The sequence below is a fragment of the Podarcis gaigeae genome, assembly GCF_964106915.1.
Source record: "Podarcis gaigeae genome assembly, chromosome: Z".
NCBI classification, from domain to species: Eukaryota; Metazoa; Chordata; class Lepidosauria; order Squamata; family Lacertidae; genus Podarcis; species Podarcis gaigeae.
This window is the reverse complement of record NC_139691.1, coordinates 46,721,049-46,736,360: the sequence shown is the minus strand read 5'-3', so window position 1 is coordinate 46,736,360 and position 15,312 is coordinate 46,721,049. Positions and strand designations below refer to the sequence as shown.

At 45.2% G+C, this 15,312-nt stretch overlaps 1 protein-coding gene across 1 annotated transcript in view; it reads left to right on the top strand.

The window, feature by feature from the left end:
* The window catches only part of LOC310836930 (transmembrane 9 superfamily member 2-like), a 55,605-nt gene extending 44,092 nt beyond the window's left edge, over nt 1–11,513 (top strand). Inside the window, exon 17 of the mRNA XM_083722891.1 lies at nt 10,870–11,513. Within this exon, the coding sequence (XP_083579017.1) occupies nt 10,870–10,937 (68 nt within the window). The 3' untranslated portion in view covers nt 10,938–11,513. The remainder of the gene's footprint in view (nt 1–10,869) is intronic.
* The last annotated feature ends 3,799 nt before the right edge of the window (nt 11,514–15,312 follow it).

Here is a 15,312-nt window from a genome sequence, read left to right as displayed (position 1 = left end):
ACGCCCTTCCAGCAGATGTCAAAGCGATAAACAACTACCTGACATTCAGAAGACATCTTAAGGCAGCCCTGTTCAGGGAAGTTTTTAACGTGTGATATTTTAGTGTATTTTTGGTTTCTATGGAAGCCGCCCAGAGTGGCTGGGGAGGCCCAGCCAGATGGGCGGGGTATAAATAATAAATTATTATATTATTATTATTATTACTACTGTATTATAAGGCAGCTCCCTGTGTTCCTACTCTCCCTTGCATAAAAAAGCAAACATGGCTGCTCTCCTGGAGGCTTTCATTAAAGGGTTTTCTCATCCTTGCTTGTGGCCTTGCAGAAGGATTTCTTCTTTAGCTGTCTTCAGTCGGATGGAAGTAGAAAGCGAGTAGGATTTAGTCTCACCAATTTAAAATTATTAGTAAGTAAATATGGGAATTGGTGTTCCCAGCTAAACCCTTCTTTAAGTCCACAGCTCTGCAGGCAAGTTCCAGATGGCCCCCCTATAATTTACCCCAAATAAATTCTAGCATTAAAACAAAAAAAATGTTTTAATTCTGAACTAAAGCACTATACTAATGCCTGTCTGGGTTTAGCTTGGGTTAGCTGCCAATTTCAGTTTCGCTTGTGTGATATAAATTGCTAGAATCAGAAATATCCTTTTCATATAGGAAATGATAATTGAAATTGTCACAGCTGCTGCTGAAAGGGATTAAAATAGTCAGATATGTCGGCCCTGATCTCCTTGATACGAAGGGCAGTGAGGCTTAAATGTGCCGTGGCAAAGTTTACATCTGTGTGTTCTCGCGTTAAGATCTGGTTTAGACGTCATGTGCCAATCACAGTTTGGAGGCTTAGGGACATATCACTTTGCTTGCTTGTTCTAGCCCTCTGAGTGCTGATATTGTCTCCAAACTGTGGCTTGCAAGCCCACTTTCAAACCACATTTTTGAATCATGGCTTGAAGGCAATTCCTGGTTTGCACCATTGGCAAACCATGAAAAAGAGGAGGTAATCAGCTTGTGAGAAGGGAGATGGGTGTGTTCCTTAACCTTCAGACTTTGGGTTGGAGGTTTGTACCCACCGAAGAGTTGCAGTCTGACCAAACGAGTACCATGGAAAATACAAAGCAACCATGATACCCAGACCTCTCTGTTTTGCCTTCTGATCTCTCCCCAAAACATGCCTCCCCTTGAGTGCTTTTGCCTGGTTGGCATGTGTCCTTGAATGATAATGATGTCTCTTGCTTGCCTGTAAGAGGGGGAGTGAAGTGTGTGTGTGTTTGTGTGTGTCTAGACCTGTGGCTTGCATGGGTGGAAAATAACTTACTGAACTTCAGTAAGTTATGTCCATTGTTCTGCCCACTTTTGCATCAGGTCCAACCCAGCATTGCTATGTGGCTCCCAGAAAGCTGATTTTTTATATTTATATTCTGCTTCTCATTCTGATGCATCCCAAAGCAGTTTAAAAACAATCAATAGCAATAACATTATAGAACATCCCACGTACAGCATAAGTTGTATACAATAATCAACAAATAATCGGTGGAACAATTACAATCCATAAAACACTGTTAACAAAGCAGCAACTTAAAAAAATGGGCTAAACATCACAAAGCAAAGTTCATATTATATGATGAACAAATCAATACAGCATTTGTAGTCTATAAAACAACCTTAACAAAATAGCACCCAAAAAATAAACTAAGCACTGCTAAGTTCATGCACACATACTCCGGAGACTCCCCTTCCACAGGTTCATCAGGCTGGACGTGCAGTTGCACAGGTGAAACCAACCACCCCCTGATGGCAAACAGTCTCTAACCCCTCAGTTCTTCCTCTGGAAACAGCTCCCTAATGAAGGCTCCAAGGGCTGGAGGGCAGAGCAAGGCAGGTGGGGAAAGCCTTTACCTGCTGGCCAACACGGAGTCCCTCACCCCTCACAGCTGTTGCTCCAGTAGCAACACCCTCCTGAAGGTTCCTACAGGATGGGGCAAGGCAGATTCTCCTTTAGGGTATGTGGCCTTCTGGCTGAAAAAGGTCCCCCACCCCTACATTATATGAAACTTCCTTTGCTAAGGTGTCTTTCATCCAACATTGTGTCGTTGGTCTGGTCTTAGCATCTCTTTGAAGTCTCAGGGGAGGGGCTTCCACAGCTCTGTGGCTGCCAGGATTTGACCTGGGACCTTCAAAAGAGCAGAGCCCTGTGTCATCTTGTGCAATAGGTCTTTTCCTTGCTGCCAGTCAGTGATCCTAACTGGGTTCCCATGCATGGCAACAGGAGCCAGAACACTGAAGGAGAATGTGGCTGGGTGGTGCTCTACCTTCCACCGAAGACAAGTGGTTTTATGGGTGAGATGGCAGTGCCTGGATTTGTGTGTCTGACTCTTCACCCCTCTCCCACCCCTTCTGGGCCCCTAGCTTGGGTGTCTTCGGGGCTCCCCCAATAGCCCATGAGGGTAACACAGGACCTCGTTGTGCTGGCCTAATACCATGCTGCTTCTTGCAATTATTATTTCTGTTCTTCTAAATTTGTAGCTAGCAATTTTCAGTATGATTCTCCGGGTAATAATATGGTAAGTGAATGGGTATATTTTGTGCAGGGATATCTTTATGATTACTGTCCTTCTTACGTGCTTGGACACAGAAGAAAATGCTGCATTTAGTTGGAAGCAGGTGGCTACTCTACACCCTCTGTTTTGTGATCATCATTTTCACTTGTGAGTTCATGCCATTTTCAAAATTGAGTTTTGATCTCCTGGGTAAATTGTGTTTAGAATTCCAGATTCCGAAAGCAGCCCCCACTGTGTGGCGATTGAAAGCGGTATGATGTAGACAGTTATTGGCTGCAGAAAATCAGTGTGCATGCACACACACACACACACACACACACACACGTTGCCAGAGTGCAGGATATATTCTGTTTTTTGCTTTCTTGCAATTGGCCAGGGCTTTGAGTTCTTCTCTCTCTCTCTCTCTCCATTAAATGCACATTTGCGAAGAGTCAGATGCAATACAGTATAGACAGACTCATTTCAAGTATTGCTACATTACCTAGGAACATAGGAAGCTGCCTTATGAACCATTGGTTCCTCTAGCTTAGTACTGTATACACTGACAGGCAGTGACTCTCCAGGAATTCAGACAGGAAGTCTTTCCCAGTAGCAGCTGGAGATGCTGGGGATGAAACCTAGGATCCTTTGCAGATACTTCACCACTGAGTTATGGTCATTGGTGGTGGGGAAGCAAGAAACACACTAAAAATAAAAATGCAGCTTTTCTCCATGTCAGCACAGAGTACTTCTATAGAGCACATGCAGACTGGAAGTTGTTGCATTACTGACATATGGTTTTTAAAGGAGGGGGAGAACAAAAGATCAAGGAGAAGAGGTTGGGATGTTAGTCTGAGCATAATAAAATGAGCCTGCATGTTAACTAGAGAGGATGCTTTGGCTTGGGGGTGGGGGTGGTTTGAAACATCCCATCTAACACTTTTACGGCAGGGCAGCACTTCAGTGAGCAAGGCTGTTCCTCCATCTGTATATAAAATTGTGGAATGCAGAGTGACCAGTAGTAAAACACACATAGTTAACTTGTGGGATTTTCTGCCACAAGACTATGGCAATGACCACCATCTTGAATAGATCTAAAAAGGAATTACTTGTTTTGTTATTAACACCTATGTCCCACCTTTCCTCCAGGAAGCTCAAGGTGGGGTACATGGTCCCCCCCCATTTAATCCTTGAAACAACTCTGTGTGGTGGGCTAGGTTAAGAGGTCGTGAACTTTGGGGCTGAGTGGGGTTTTGAACCCTTGTCTCCCAGGTCTTCTTCCTACTCTCGAACCACACCACCATACAGGCCTACATGCCTATCATTCCGTGGAGGAGGAGAGGTCTGTCAAGGTTTATTAGTCATGGTAGCTGGATGGCACCTCTGGATGAAGGGTCACCGTGCTTTCCTGGTTCCCAGGAGGCACCTGGTTCTTCACTGTCGGAAATAGGTTTTTTAAGTAGGTATGCCTTTGGTCTGATCTAGCAGAGCTCCTCCTTTGTTGTTAATGACCTCTGGGCTGCTTATTTGGCAAGAGTGATGTGCCACAAGTTTGGAAGTACATGCCTGCACACCCAAGGAAGAAACAGTCCTCACTGCGCTGGACCGTCTCTGAGTGCCAAACATAATGATTCTATGACCAGACTGGTGGCAATAGGGTTGGGATGTTTCATAAAAAAACCTCCTAACATATCTACACGTGTGTGTGTGTGTGTGTGTGTGTGTGTGTGTGTGTGTATTTGGGGCTGTATCCATTAGTAGTAGGCTGTATCTGCCTACTACCACCAAGGCTCTTGCACTAGCATATGGGTGAGTTGCAAAGTTGTGCAACAGAGGAATAAAATGCAACTCTTTTGCTAGTGGAAACTCGTTGGGCCGTATATTGTGCAACAGAGTTACCAGCAACCAGCTTGTCCGTTCTCTTGCGCAGCAGCGTTTCATTAGCACAAAGCATTTCTCCGATGAAACAGGTATACCACCGAATGACTTTAACTTACTGCTGTACTGGATACAACCCATAATCTCATGCGTGCTCACGCAACACTGAGATGTAACGGAAAAGGGAATTGACTGACCTAGTAGCTTGGCTATAAACACTGTGCAGACATTCACAATTCATATGCATACACATGAGATTTCCAGCCGAACCTCATTGGGATGCATCCTGCTCGGTGAGCCTCTCCTTTTTTTGTGCAGTTTCATGCCCTTTGCATTCCTCATGCACTCAGAGCTTCCAGAGCTAGTGACGGAGGCTCTGGCTTGCAAAATGTTGCGGCAAGAGATACGTGAATGCCGTGCCCTTTCTAGAAGAAAGGACACTTTGGACAAACAGGCTGCTTCAGACATTTATTAGAGTGATGCCTATAATTCAATAAAGGGGGAGGGAGGGGTGTAATCCAGACAAGATTATGAGGAAGAGAATCTGCTACCAGATGTGTGCTTGTCTTCCAGTGTTGTGTTTTAATTAGAGAAGTGGTCCCTGTAAATGCATGGTTTGGAAATAGCTAGTTCCCTCCGCCCAGGCCTGTAACTAGAAGGCATTGCCATCTACATCACCAGAGTATCTCATGAACCCCTTGTTCAGTGTGGTGCAGTGAATCCTTCAGTTTAGCTAAAGTTCCATTGAAAAAAGTGTCCTCTGTAGATTTGCAGAGGGCGGAAGTGCAGGCTAGACCATTAGGCCAAATGGGACGCTGCCCCACCAACTTCTGCCTTTTTACCAGCCTCCACCAACAAGCAGTGTGGGTGGTCTGTGTGGCTGTCAGTTTTGTCTTCCTTAGCCTCAGGTTTTTCCTTGTGGAATTTAGCAGGGAGGAAATGGGACAAAACCAGAAGTAGCTGGCACCAACTGCCCTTGGCTCTTTCTCCACCCATGGTTAGCCTCCCAGCCTTCTGCCCTTTCAGTCCCAAGACACTTCACTCTCAGGGGTAGCAGCAGCCAGAGATCAACAGTGGAGGAGAGAGCTGTTCATCTGGCTCACCACCACAGCCACTGGAATTCCCCCTCCTCTCAAGGAAACAGGCATTTTTGCACCTCTGGCCAGCAGAGGGAAGACTGCCCTGTTCCACCTGCTGCTGGCTGGCTGACTGAGAACCCACCAGGGGAGTAGGGGCTGACGCTGCCCCCTTCGTAGGGAGCGGCATCAGCGAGAGGCAAGCACCATCCCCATAACATTATTTTCTCTGGGGGTGGCCTTGCCCCAATGCTTTAAAATGTTTAAATTTGTTTTAACTGCTTTTTATCTTGTTTTTTTTAAAATAAAATAATTTGGGTTTCTTTTTTTTCCTTTTCAAAATTAAGGGAGGTAAGGTGTTCCTGGAAAGAGAGGAGCTGAAGAGAGCAGGGGAAATCCCAACTGCAGTGGTTCTAGGCAAGGGGGAGATACCATGTGTGGGGTGGGGCAAGCCTGGTGAGGGGCACAGGCAGTTAGTGGCTCCCTCAAACCTGGGGAATTGTGGTTGTCTTATCAGCCAGCCCTCAGGTCCGCGGTGCTGCTGCTGTTGATCTGATTGGGAATGAGGAGGAGGCTGATCTGGCCTGTCTCACTGAGGCTGAAGCAGTGTTGAGGGACCTCACCATCCATGCCAAAGCAGGTGGCTCAGGACATCACGGCTGCCACAACAAGCACGGGGCTGCTCTAACATGTCATTGATCCAATGCATGTGGCAGGTCACACTCTGGACCTTGTTTTCTTGGCTGGGCAGGAAGAGGGTGATCTGAAAGTAGGGAATATTGACATCAGTCCCTTGTCATGGTCACACCACTTCCTGATGAGATTTAGGCTCTCAGCAGCCCCCCCCCCCCGGCAGTGGTGAGGGACCTATGGGGATGGTCGGCTCTCAGAGTTTGATGGATCTAATGGTTTCCCAGATAATCCTGGGGGATTTCCTGGTTTGTTTTTATTATTATGAATTTTGTATATGTTTTTGGCTGAAAGGCAATGCACAATTATAATAATAGATATCAACCACTGAAGGGGGACATAGTTGCTTCTTGAAACTTAAATTCCATCTTCAGGAATTCCATATTTTCCTCAGATAAAGAACAAGAACTCCCTTACTGGTGAGAGCAAGTGGTTCATTTATCCTAGTATATTCACCTGTGATAAATCCTACTATCTAGTGTTCCATAAAATGCCATATAAGAGATATGTGGTGTTCTGCCTTTAAAAGGTGTTCTTCTCCTGATAAGGCCTTTTTTTCAGGCTTAATTTTTTTTGGGGGGGAGGACATGAGCAACTTAATGGATCTCCTCCCCCCCCTTGTGTTGTCTGACAAGCTGCACAGAGTAGCCTCCTTGTTCTTCACATCATTCTGTAACCTTCAAGATAGGAACCCTTCTGACAGTTTACTATGAGCTATCAGAATGGTATTTTATGTTCCATAAAATGCTTTTATTTAGGAAAACATCCTGTTTCGCTTGGTGAAAGCTACTGATAATGCAAAACAGCCTTGTCAGCCAGGCACTTTTAAGTTGGATGTTATAGGGAGGTTGGATTTGGACAGCTACCTCTGTAGTGAGAGAGGTGCGTTGAAGGGTCTCTGTTTGCAAAAACATAGGGAGTGGGGAATGCAGCTTTGTTCTTGACCTGTGTTTCCAATTATTTCTTTTGCTTGCACTAATTGATCACAGGTTTTGGTGTTGGCAAGGACGGCTGAACTTGGATAGCTGAACAGCTTTATTGAGTTTCCTTCCAGTCACTACCGTATCGCTAGATCGCTGGCGTTGTGGTTTTGCTAAAGGAGATCTTGGTTTGCAGTAATTCTGCAGTGGTGGAATTCTGACCTTTGCTCTTTAACTTGATAGATCCTTTGGAAGCCACACTTTGACTTTGAGTCCAAATAATTAATATGGGAATGCCCATTTTATTATTCATGTATTAAGATCCACAGGCTCTCTGGTTGCTCGAACTTGTCTAAATCTTCAGCTTTTTTGTTGGGAATGCAATATGTTTATGACATAAGACACATTCTAGCGGATCAAGCCAATGGCCCATCTAGTCCAGCATCCTGATCTCACAGTGGCAACCCAGATAAATGCCTGTGGGGCGCACAAACAGAACCTGAGTGCCAGAGCACTTGCTCCACCCGCACTTCCCAGCAGCGGATATTCCAAATGTAGGGAGCAGATAGCCGTCGTGACTAGTGGCTGTTGATAGTTTTATCCTCCATGCATTTGTCAAATCCTCTTTTAGTGGCCATCATTATCTCTTGTGGAAGCAAGTTTCATAGTTTAACTTGTATTGTTTGGGGGGAAAACACTTCCTTTTGCCTGCTCTGAGTCTTGCAGCACTCAGCTTTACTGAGTGCTGCATGAGTTCCTAGCATTCTATAAGGAGTAAAACTTTTCTCTTATCCACTCTCTCCACCCTATGCCTGCTTGAGTTTATATTGGAACACCAATAGATGCTTGGCTGTGTTTTATTCTGCTTGAGATGGTAGGATCCCAAGGGAGTTTGGAGAGCCTTGGTCCTAAGGGAGGGTAGAACTGTCTCACATGCGAGGAAGTGTAGTTCTGGGGTTCCATCTAAAGCTCTTCAAGGAACTACCAGGGGTGAGAGGAGAGGTTACCTTCCACCCCAAATCTACCCCTCCCAGATTCAGTGAGTGTTCTTAGCTCAGAAGAATGCACCCATTACTTCCTAAAATAAAAAGATAGATGTATTTTATCATTTTAGAAGAAAGCAGTGTTAGATATCCATCCCATTGGCAGCTGGTTGGTCACTGTGAGAACAGGATGCTGGACTTGATGGGTAACTGGCCTCAGTGGCGTAGCGTGGGGGGTGCAGGGGGGGCCGGCCGCACCGGGCGCAACATATGGGGGTTAGGGTTAGGGGGCGCAAATCCACGGGTTAGGGGGTGCAAATTACTTGCCTTGCCCCGGGTGCTGACAACCCACGCTACGCCACTGACTGGCCTCATCCAGCAGGGCTCTGCTTATGCTCTTATGCTGCCCTCCCCCAGTTGTTTAGGACTTTAAATATCAACAATGAAACGCATTCTTGAATTTGGCTCTGTAGCTAATAGGTAGCCAGTGCAAAGCCTGTCGGAACATCTAGGAACTGGAAATCCTTTTTTTTAACTCCTAGATCCTTATGTGTGCATGGAGAGTGTGTGTGTGTGTGTGTGTTTATGTGCCCTCTGCCTGTCTAACTCTCCATCTATCCATCTGAAGATCCCTAGAAAACAAAAATTTTAAATGTGAGATCCGGGAGGCCACAGAGGTCACACTAGCGCCAGATAGGAGTGCCTCACACAGTGGGGAGGAGTGAGAATCGACTGCAGACTGGAAAGACTTTGAGATGTCAAGCCCATAAAGGAATTAAATATCCTTTTGTGGCTGGCGTATGATCTCCTATCAAGCGCAGTAAATCTGCCGTCCCCCCACTGTTTGAAAGGATGATAGCTGCAAACCCTGCGGAAGAGGGTAATCTGCAGAACATAATAGCAGGCTGTGGGAAAAAAAGCCTTAACTGGGGAAAAAGAGAGAAGTGGCAATATGAGGGGACTAGAATAGCAAGCCAGGTGTGTCGTGGTGGTGGGGAAGAGGGCAGCAGTGCTTGCAGGGGGAGAGGGTTGGGGTGAACCCTTTTATTTTTCCTTTGTAAGGGTGCCTTCTTTTGGTTAGCAGCAGCTACTGACCTGCCTAATCTGCATGCATGCATAAGGATTCAGTTCATAAGGAGGTGCTCGCAAAGCCATTGTGCTTCTCTCATGGCTTGCTATCTAGAAGGGCGTATGGGATACATTTTCGATAGAGATAGTTCTGTGGGAAATGTGAATGTTTTGGAAACAAGCAGCAACCAGAGTTTATTTCTTAATGCTTCTTTCCCCCCCTTAACCAGTAACACTCCCCTCCTGCACCCCTAAAAACAAGGCAGCTCAGAAGAGTGGCCACAGATGCAAAATTTAAGTAGTAAATTTTAAGTAGCAGGAATCAGAATGTTGGCATGCCTAGCTCAGTATTGTCTACCCAGGCAGTGACTCTCTAGGATCGCATTTACTGGTCTCTCCCAGCCCTGTCAGGAGATGCTGGGGGTTGAACCCAGATACTTCTGTGTGCAAATCAGATGCTCCATCCACCACTTGAGCTATGTCCTTTCCCTGAAAAGAATGTGGGGTAGGTTGTTGTGTTCTTGCCATGTCCACATATGGTGCAAAGAGCTATCCACCTCTGTACAGTTTGGCAAGGGAGTTGGGACCCAGTCTGGTGTCCTCTCACCTCCGTCGTTGTGCTCTTTCCAATGGATTCGTGCTAAGCAAGTCAAACTGTTGGAGAGTTACAGCTCCTGCTGTGGCTGTAGAGACTGACGCAGGAGAGAGACGTGTTGTTGCAGGTGGGGCAGATGAAGGGGCCTGGTTGTGTTGCTGCAGATGCACCAGGGCGTTTCTTTTCTCTGCGTTCCTCCTCTGGTCACTGCTATGGATGCACAACTTGACTGTCTTCAGGCACTGCGGCCATCTGCAAGGAATTTCCACACAGCAGGATTCATGTTGCAAGCCTTCATGTCACATTTGCAGGCACGTTTGTAACATAGTCGGTGCACAAAGAGGCAGGCAATTCCATGTGCCTTCCAGGACTCTGGGAGCTGCTTTATTGCAGTTGCTGGAAAATGCAGGAGGAGAGAGTTGCTTTTGCACTCAGGCTCTGCTTGGGGGCTTCCCAGAAGCACCTGGTTCACCAGTGTGAGAACAGGATGCTGGATTACATGGACCACTGGCCTGATCCAGCAGGGCTGTTCTTAAGGCTCACAGAACACTATGAGTCCAGAATGATTGACTTGAGTCCTTCTGTCTCCATTCTCATAGTGGTGTACTGTACATTCTTCCCAGCTTCCCAGAAGTGACTCTGGGTAGTGAGTCTCAGGGTTAGGCCAATGGCATTGCCACTGAGAAAATGTTGGGTGAACAGTACAGTGGATATTCAGCTTGGATTTGGCTGCTAGGTTAACAGGAGTTTTGTTTCTTCTTGAGCGAGGGTAGTTAACTACAGCCTTACACGGTCTATTATTATTTTAAATAGATAATCCCTGCATGTGACTTTTAAGTTTTCAAGGCAACTTTTCCACACTCAGGATCTCTTTAACAATTTTCACGTAATTGATGTCCATGTTAAGTGATCCTGAGCCTGCGGTTTTGCTTAAGCAAAGGTAAGATGTGCCTTGCAAACTCAAACCAACACTCTAGCCCACCATTCTCTGACAAAAGAGAAAGCAACCTAAGCAAGTGCTAGGTGGTGTAACAAGAACTACCCAACATTTCACCCTGTTCAGGAAGGGCGCCTTTTGCTTCCAGGAGCATGTAAACATCTCAACTTTTCTTCTTCTTTTTTAGGAACGATTGGATTCTTTGCGTGCTTCTGGTTCGTTAGTAAGATTTACAGCGTTGTGAAAGTAGACTGAAGATCTTCCATGTTTCTCTTGAACATATCCAGCAAGTCAATGGATATATATATATATATAAACCATGTACCAAACATGCAGAGTTGGTATCTTGGCACCAAAAAGCAGAATGGGACCCAAGGAATGTTGGACAATCCCAGAGAACTTGACTTCAATCACTTTTTACAAATGCTGCATCCCAAGTTGTTTATTATTACTATTATTTTTATTATTATTGTTTGCAGCTGAAAGAACGAATCCAGTTTAACAATGTGTGTGTTGCACTCTTTGCTTCTCCCAAGCTGGGGTGTCTTGTGACTTTGCTACATCTCTTTTTACACAGTTATTTGATTATTCTGTTCACAGTATAGGACCGTCCGGTAGAATCCTATTTAAAAAAAATGTGACTTTTAAAAACTTAACATTTAAGTACAACTGTACATAATAACATTTAAGTACAACTGTACATCTCCTTTGCAGGTTAGCTGGTCACCTTATACAAACGTACAAGCATTTAGTGTCAAGTGCAGATCTCTTGGCAGGAGGAGAAACACCACACTGTCTTTGTTTTGAATAAAGCTGCATAGTTCCAACAGACTGGTGTGTGGCTTCTTCATCAGTTACCTTGAGTTAGCTAGTTTGCTGAAGCCCCAAAACCATTTGTTTATATATTGTAATAAAAGGAACATAGGGAGCAGCCTTATCCTAGTTAGATCCTTCGTCCATCTAATGCAGTGTTTACCTACATGAGGCGTGGGAAACCTTTGGCCCTCCAGATGTTGCTGAACTATGGCTCCCATCAGCCCCAAAAAGCATGGCCAGTGGTCATGGCGGGTTGAGCATATACAGTAATGTCAATCCTGGCCCAACTGCATTGGTTACCAGTTAGTTTTCAGGCCCAATTCAAAATGCAGTTTTTGACCTATAAACCCTTAAATGGCTCAGGACCCCAATATCTCAAGGACCACCTCTTCACATGGAAATTGACCCAGACCCTGAGATCATCACCCGAGGCCCTTCTTTGTGTTTCTCCTCCATGAGAGTTCTGGAGGGTGGCAGCATGAGAACAGGCCTTTTCTGTGTTGGCTCCCCAACGCCTTTCTAACATATCTTTAGGTGCCAGACAAAAGCATTCTTCTTCAACCAGGCCTTTGGCTGTTAATCAGCCTATGGCCTTTTAAAGTGGGTGGTGGTGTCCTTTTTATTATGTGCTCCATGTTGTAAACCACCCCGTGGTCTCTTGATGAAGAGCGGTATATAAATTTAATAAACAAATAATAAATAATAACATCTGACGGGCCATAGGTTCTCCACCCCTGGTTCCACACCTACTAGAGATACCAGCAATCAAACCCCAGAACCTTTTACATGGAAAGGTCTACAACCCTCTCCTCTGTTCCCCTCCTTTTGTTTTGGCTTGCTACAATACGGCTAGGAAGGTCCGCCCTTCTGCAGTGATGGAGCCAGGGATTTATAGTTGACATAAGCATCTGTAGTAGCCAATGTGATTTATTGTCTGTTTTCAACTGGAGGAAAAACACTTGGACGTCTGACTCGCTGCATTGAAAACACAGATTTATTGCAACAGCGAAGCAGAGGGCGCCCCTGGGTTGTTCCATAAAGAGCCAGATTAATCAGTTGTGCACGTTGGCCATATTTTTGTGTTTTGCTTTACTTCCCCCTCCTGTGATGTTTGTTGACAGGCATCTTAATATATTGAAAGGCCATGGAGCCGTTGTCAAAATGCCTTAGACTATATGACCTGGAGATCGTATATATTCCTCTTTTTTCTTAGCATCTCCAGGGAATTCTCCTTTTCAGGCACAGAATAATGGGCAAATAACCGTGTACGGAATCAAGGCTCCCATTGAAATTGCAACTTCTACCAGAAGGTTTGGGAGGGTGGGGGGGGGGTGAAGGGGAGAAGAAGCACACCTTAACCGTAAAATTGTGAGAAAATGACAGTACTGGAACCAAACTGGTATTTTACTAGTAATGTTGCTTTTCAGAAAACGTGTGTCGTTATCACTTGAGGGCACCCGCACAAATGGGTAAAACACACGGCTTGCTCTGCCTTTGGTGCCAATTGTAGAGGAGGAAAATAGGGAAAATTTACCTTTGGAAAGGGCTAAAGAAGAAGAAGAGGAAAAAGAAGAAAGCTGGCGGTCGAACTCTTGAGCAATTTGGTTCCACGAAAATTAAGGATCGGGGTTTTTTCCTCCCCATAACTCTGAGCTGGTAGGGAGGTGGTAGGGAGAAGGCTGGAGTCTTGCATTTAAAAGTTTCTCTGCAATCAGTACTTCTTCCTTTGTTCTATCAAGTTTGTCATAATTTCATCAATACATGTAGTACACCTTCCAATCACTATCCTACCATCCCTTCCACTTACAACGTAGAATGCACCATCATATATGCATGTCCACAAGGCCCACCCTCTACAACACAGTGTTCATTTATTTTGAAGAAGGAAATGTCTAGAATTTTAGTCTGGATTGGTGAGAAATGTATAATTGTATGCAACATGTATAAATGTTTGAATGCACTGTTACTACATTCATAGCATATGTAATCGACTTCTAAAAAGCAGTATATTTAATCATTCTACATTTTTGCAGCAACTACTTAATATACATTGCGTTAAATTTCAGGCTGCATTTGAGTATAATCCAGCGTGTCTCATTGTGCTGTGATTTCTTTTCTGAACATGTAACAGCCCTAATTTCAGGGCTCCTGGTGGTGGCAGCAACACCTTGTCACGGATGGTGGATTTCATGCTAGTCCTGATGCAACCATGCAACTTTTAGAACAATTTACACATAGGTATATACCTCTCTCTGGCTCAACTTTTCCTTTCAAGCCAAATGTGTGAACAGCCAACTTCACTGAAGGTATTATTTGAATATAGAAACACTTGTTGTAGTCCCTTGTTCTTTGATGGTGGAGTCTTGCAGTCCTTTGAAGATGAACAGATTTGCTATAGAATCAGCTACGATTAATGTTGGTCTTTAAGGCATCAAGTGACTCTTTTTGTTTCAGCATGCTAAAATGGTTGTCCCTCTGGAAGTTCCTCTGTGACAGGTATTTCCTGTGAACACAGGAAGCTGCCTTATATAGAGTCAGACCATTGGTGTAGCTCAGTGTTGTCCCTACTAGCTGGTAGCAGCTCTACCATGGATTTCAGACCATGGCTATTCCCACTTCTATCCAAAGTAGCCAGGGTTTGAACCTGGGACCTATTGCATGCAAAGCAGATGCTCTACCACTGAGCCACACAGTCCTTGCCTGAGTTTTAGTGGTTTGGAAAGCCTTTTAGGAGACCCTATTAGTGAGAAGACCTGCCATGAAGAATAAGTTACCTTGCAAAGATACCTTGGTTTAGCCATGGTCCCACTTTATGTGGGTCAGCCAAGAGGCCTACCCAGCCTGAAGCTAAGTAGGTTTGAGTCTGCTCAGTACCTGGATCAGTGACAGTTTTGGAACCAGAAACCCCCACTGTTTCATATAACTGCAAATGTGTGTTCAGTGACATGCCCCCAGCATCCTCTGCAACTCACACTAATCTGTCAACAGAAAGATGATTGAGGGCCTGCAGTTCAGTGGTAGAGATATATTGTTGCGGACAGAAGGTCCCAAGTAGGTATCAAGGTGGATTTTTTTTAATAAAAAAATTGAATTTATTTACTGACCGATACCCATGGGAAAGAGGACGCGGGTGGTGCTGTCGTCTAAACCACTGAGCCTTGAGCCGAGGGAGCTGCCATTTGTCTGCAGACAACTTCTGGGTCATGTGGCCAGCATGATTACCGCATTTTTCGCTCTATAACACACACCCGACCATAACACGCACATAGTTTTTAGAGGAGGAAAACAAGAAAAAAAATATTCTAAACGAAACAGTGGATGTATGATTTTTGTGGTTCATGCTGTGGCCACAGACATGTGATCTGACAGTGAGTTTGGGGTAGCCCAATGCAAAAATCCTGAGGATCCATGTGGATCCATGCTTTGTAACCACATTTTAAGTGGGGAGGGAAGGAAAAGCACTCAAGGGACAAGGAGCATGCGTGGGGTGGGTGGAGAAGGATGTTGTTAATAATGCAGAAGAGGGGTATAGGAGAAGGCTCCTCTCCTCTCCCGCTTTGCTCCTTTAAAGCAAGCAGGCTCTCTGTCCCTCTCTCCTCCCCACTCAGTGGCTCTTCTCCCGCTTTGCTGTTTCAAAGCGAGCCACGGAGGAGGGAAGGAAGGGGAACCATGGATCCTCTGCTCACGACTGCAGCAGATCCCCCCGCCATCCGTAGGCATTCGCTCCATAACACGCACTGATATTTCCCCTTACTTTCTAGGAGGAAAAAAGTGAGTGTTATGGTGCAAAAAAATACGGTAAGCTGCTTCTGGT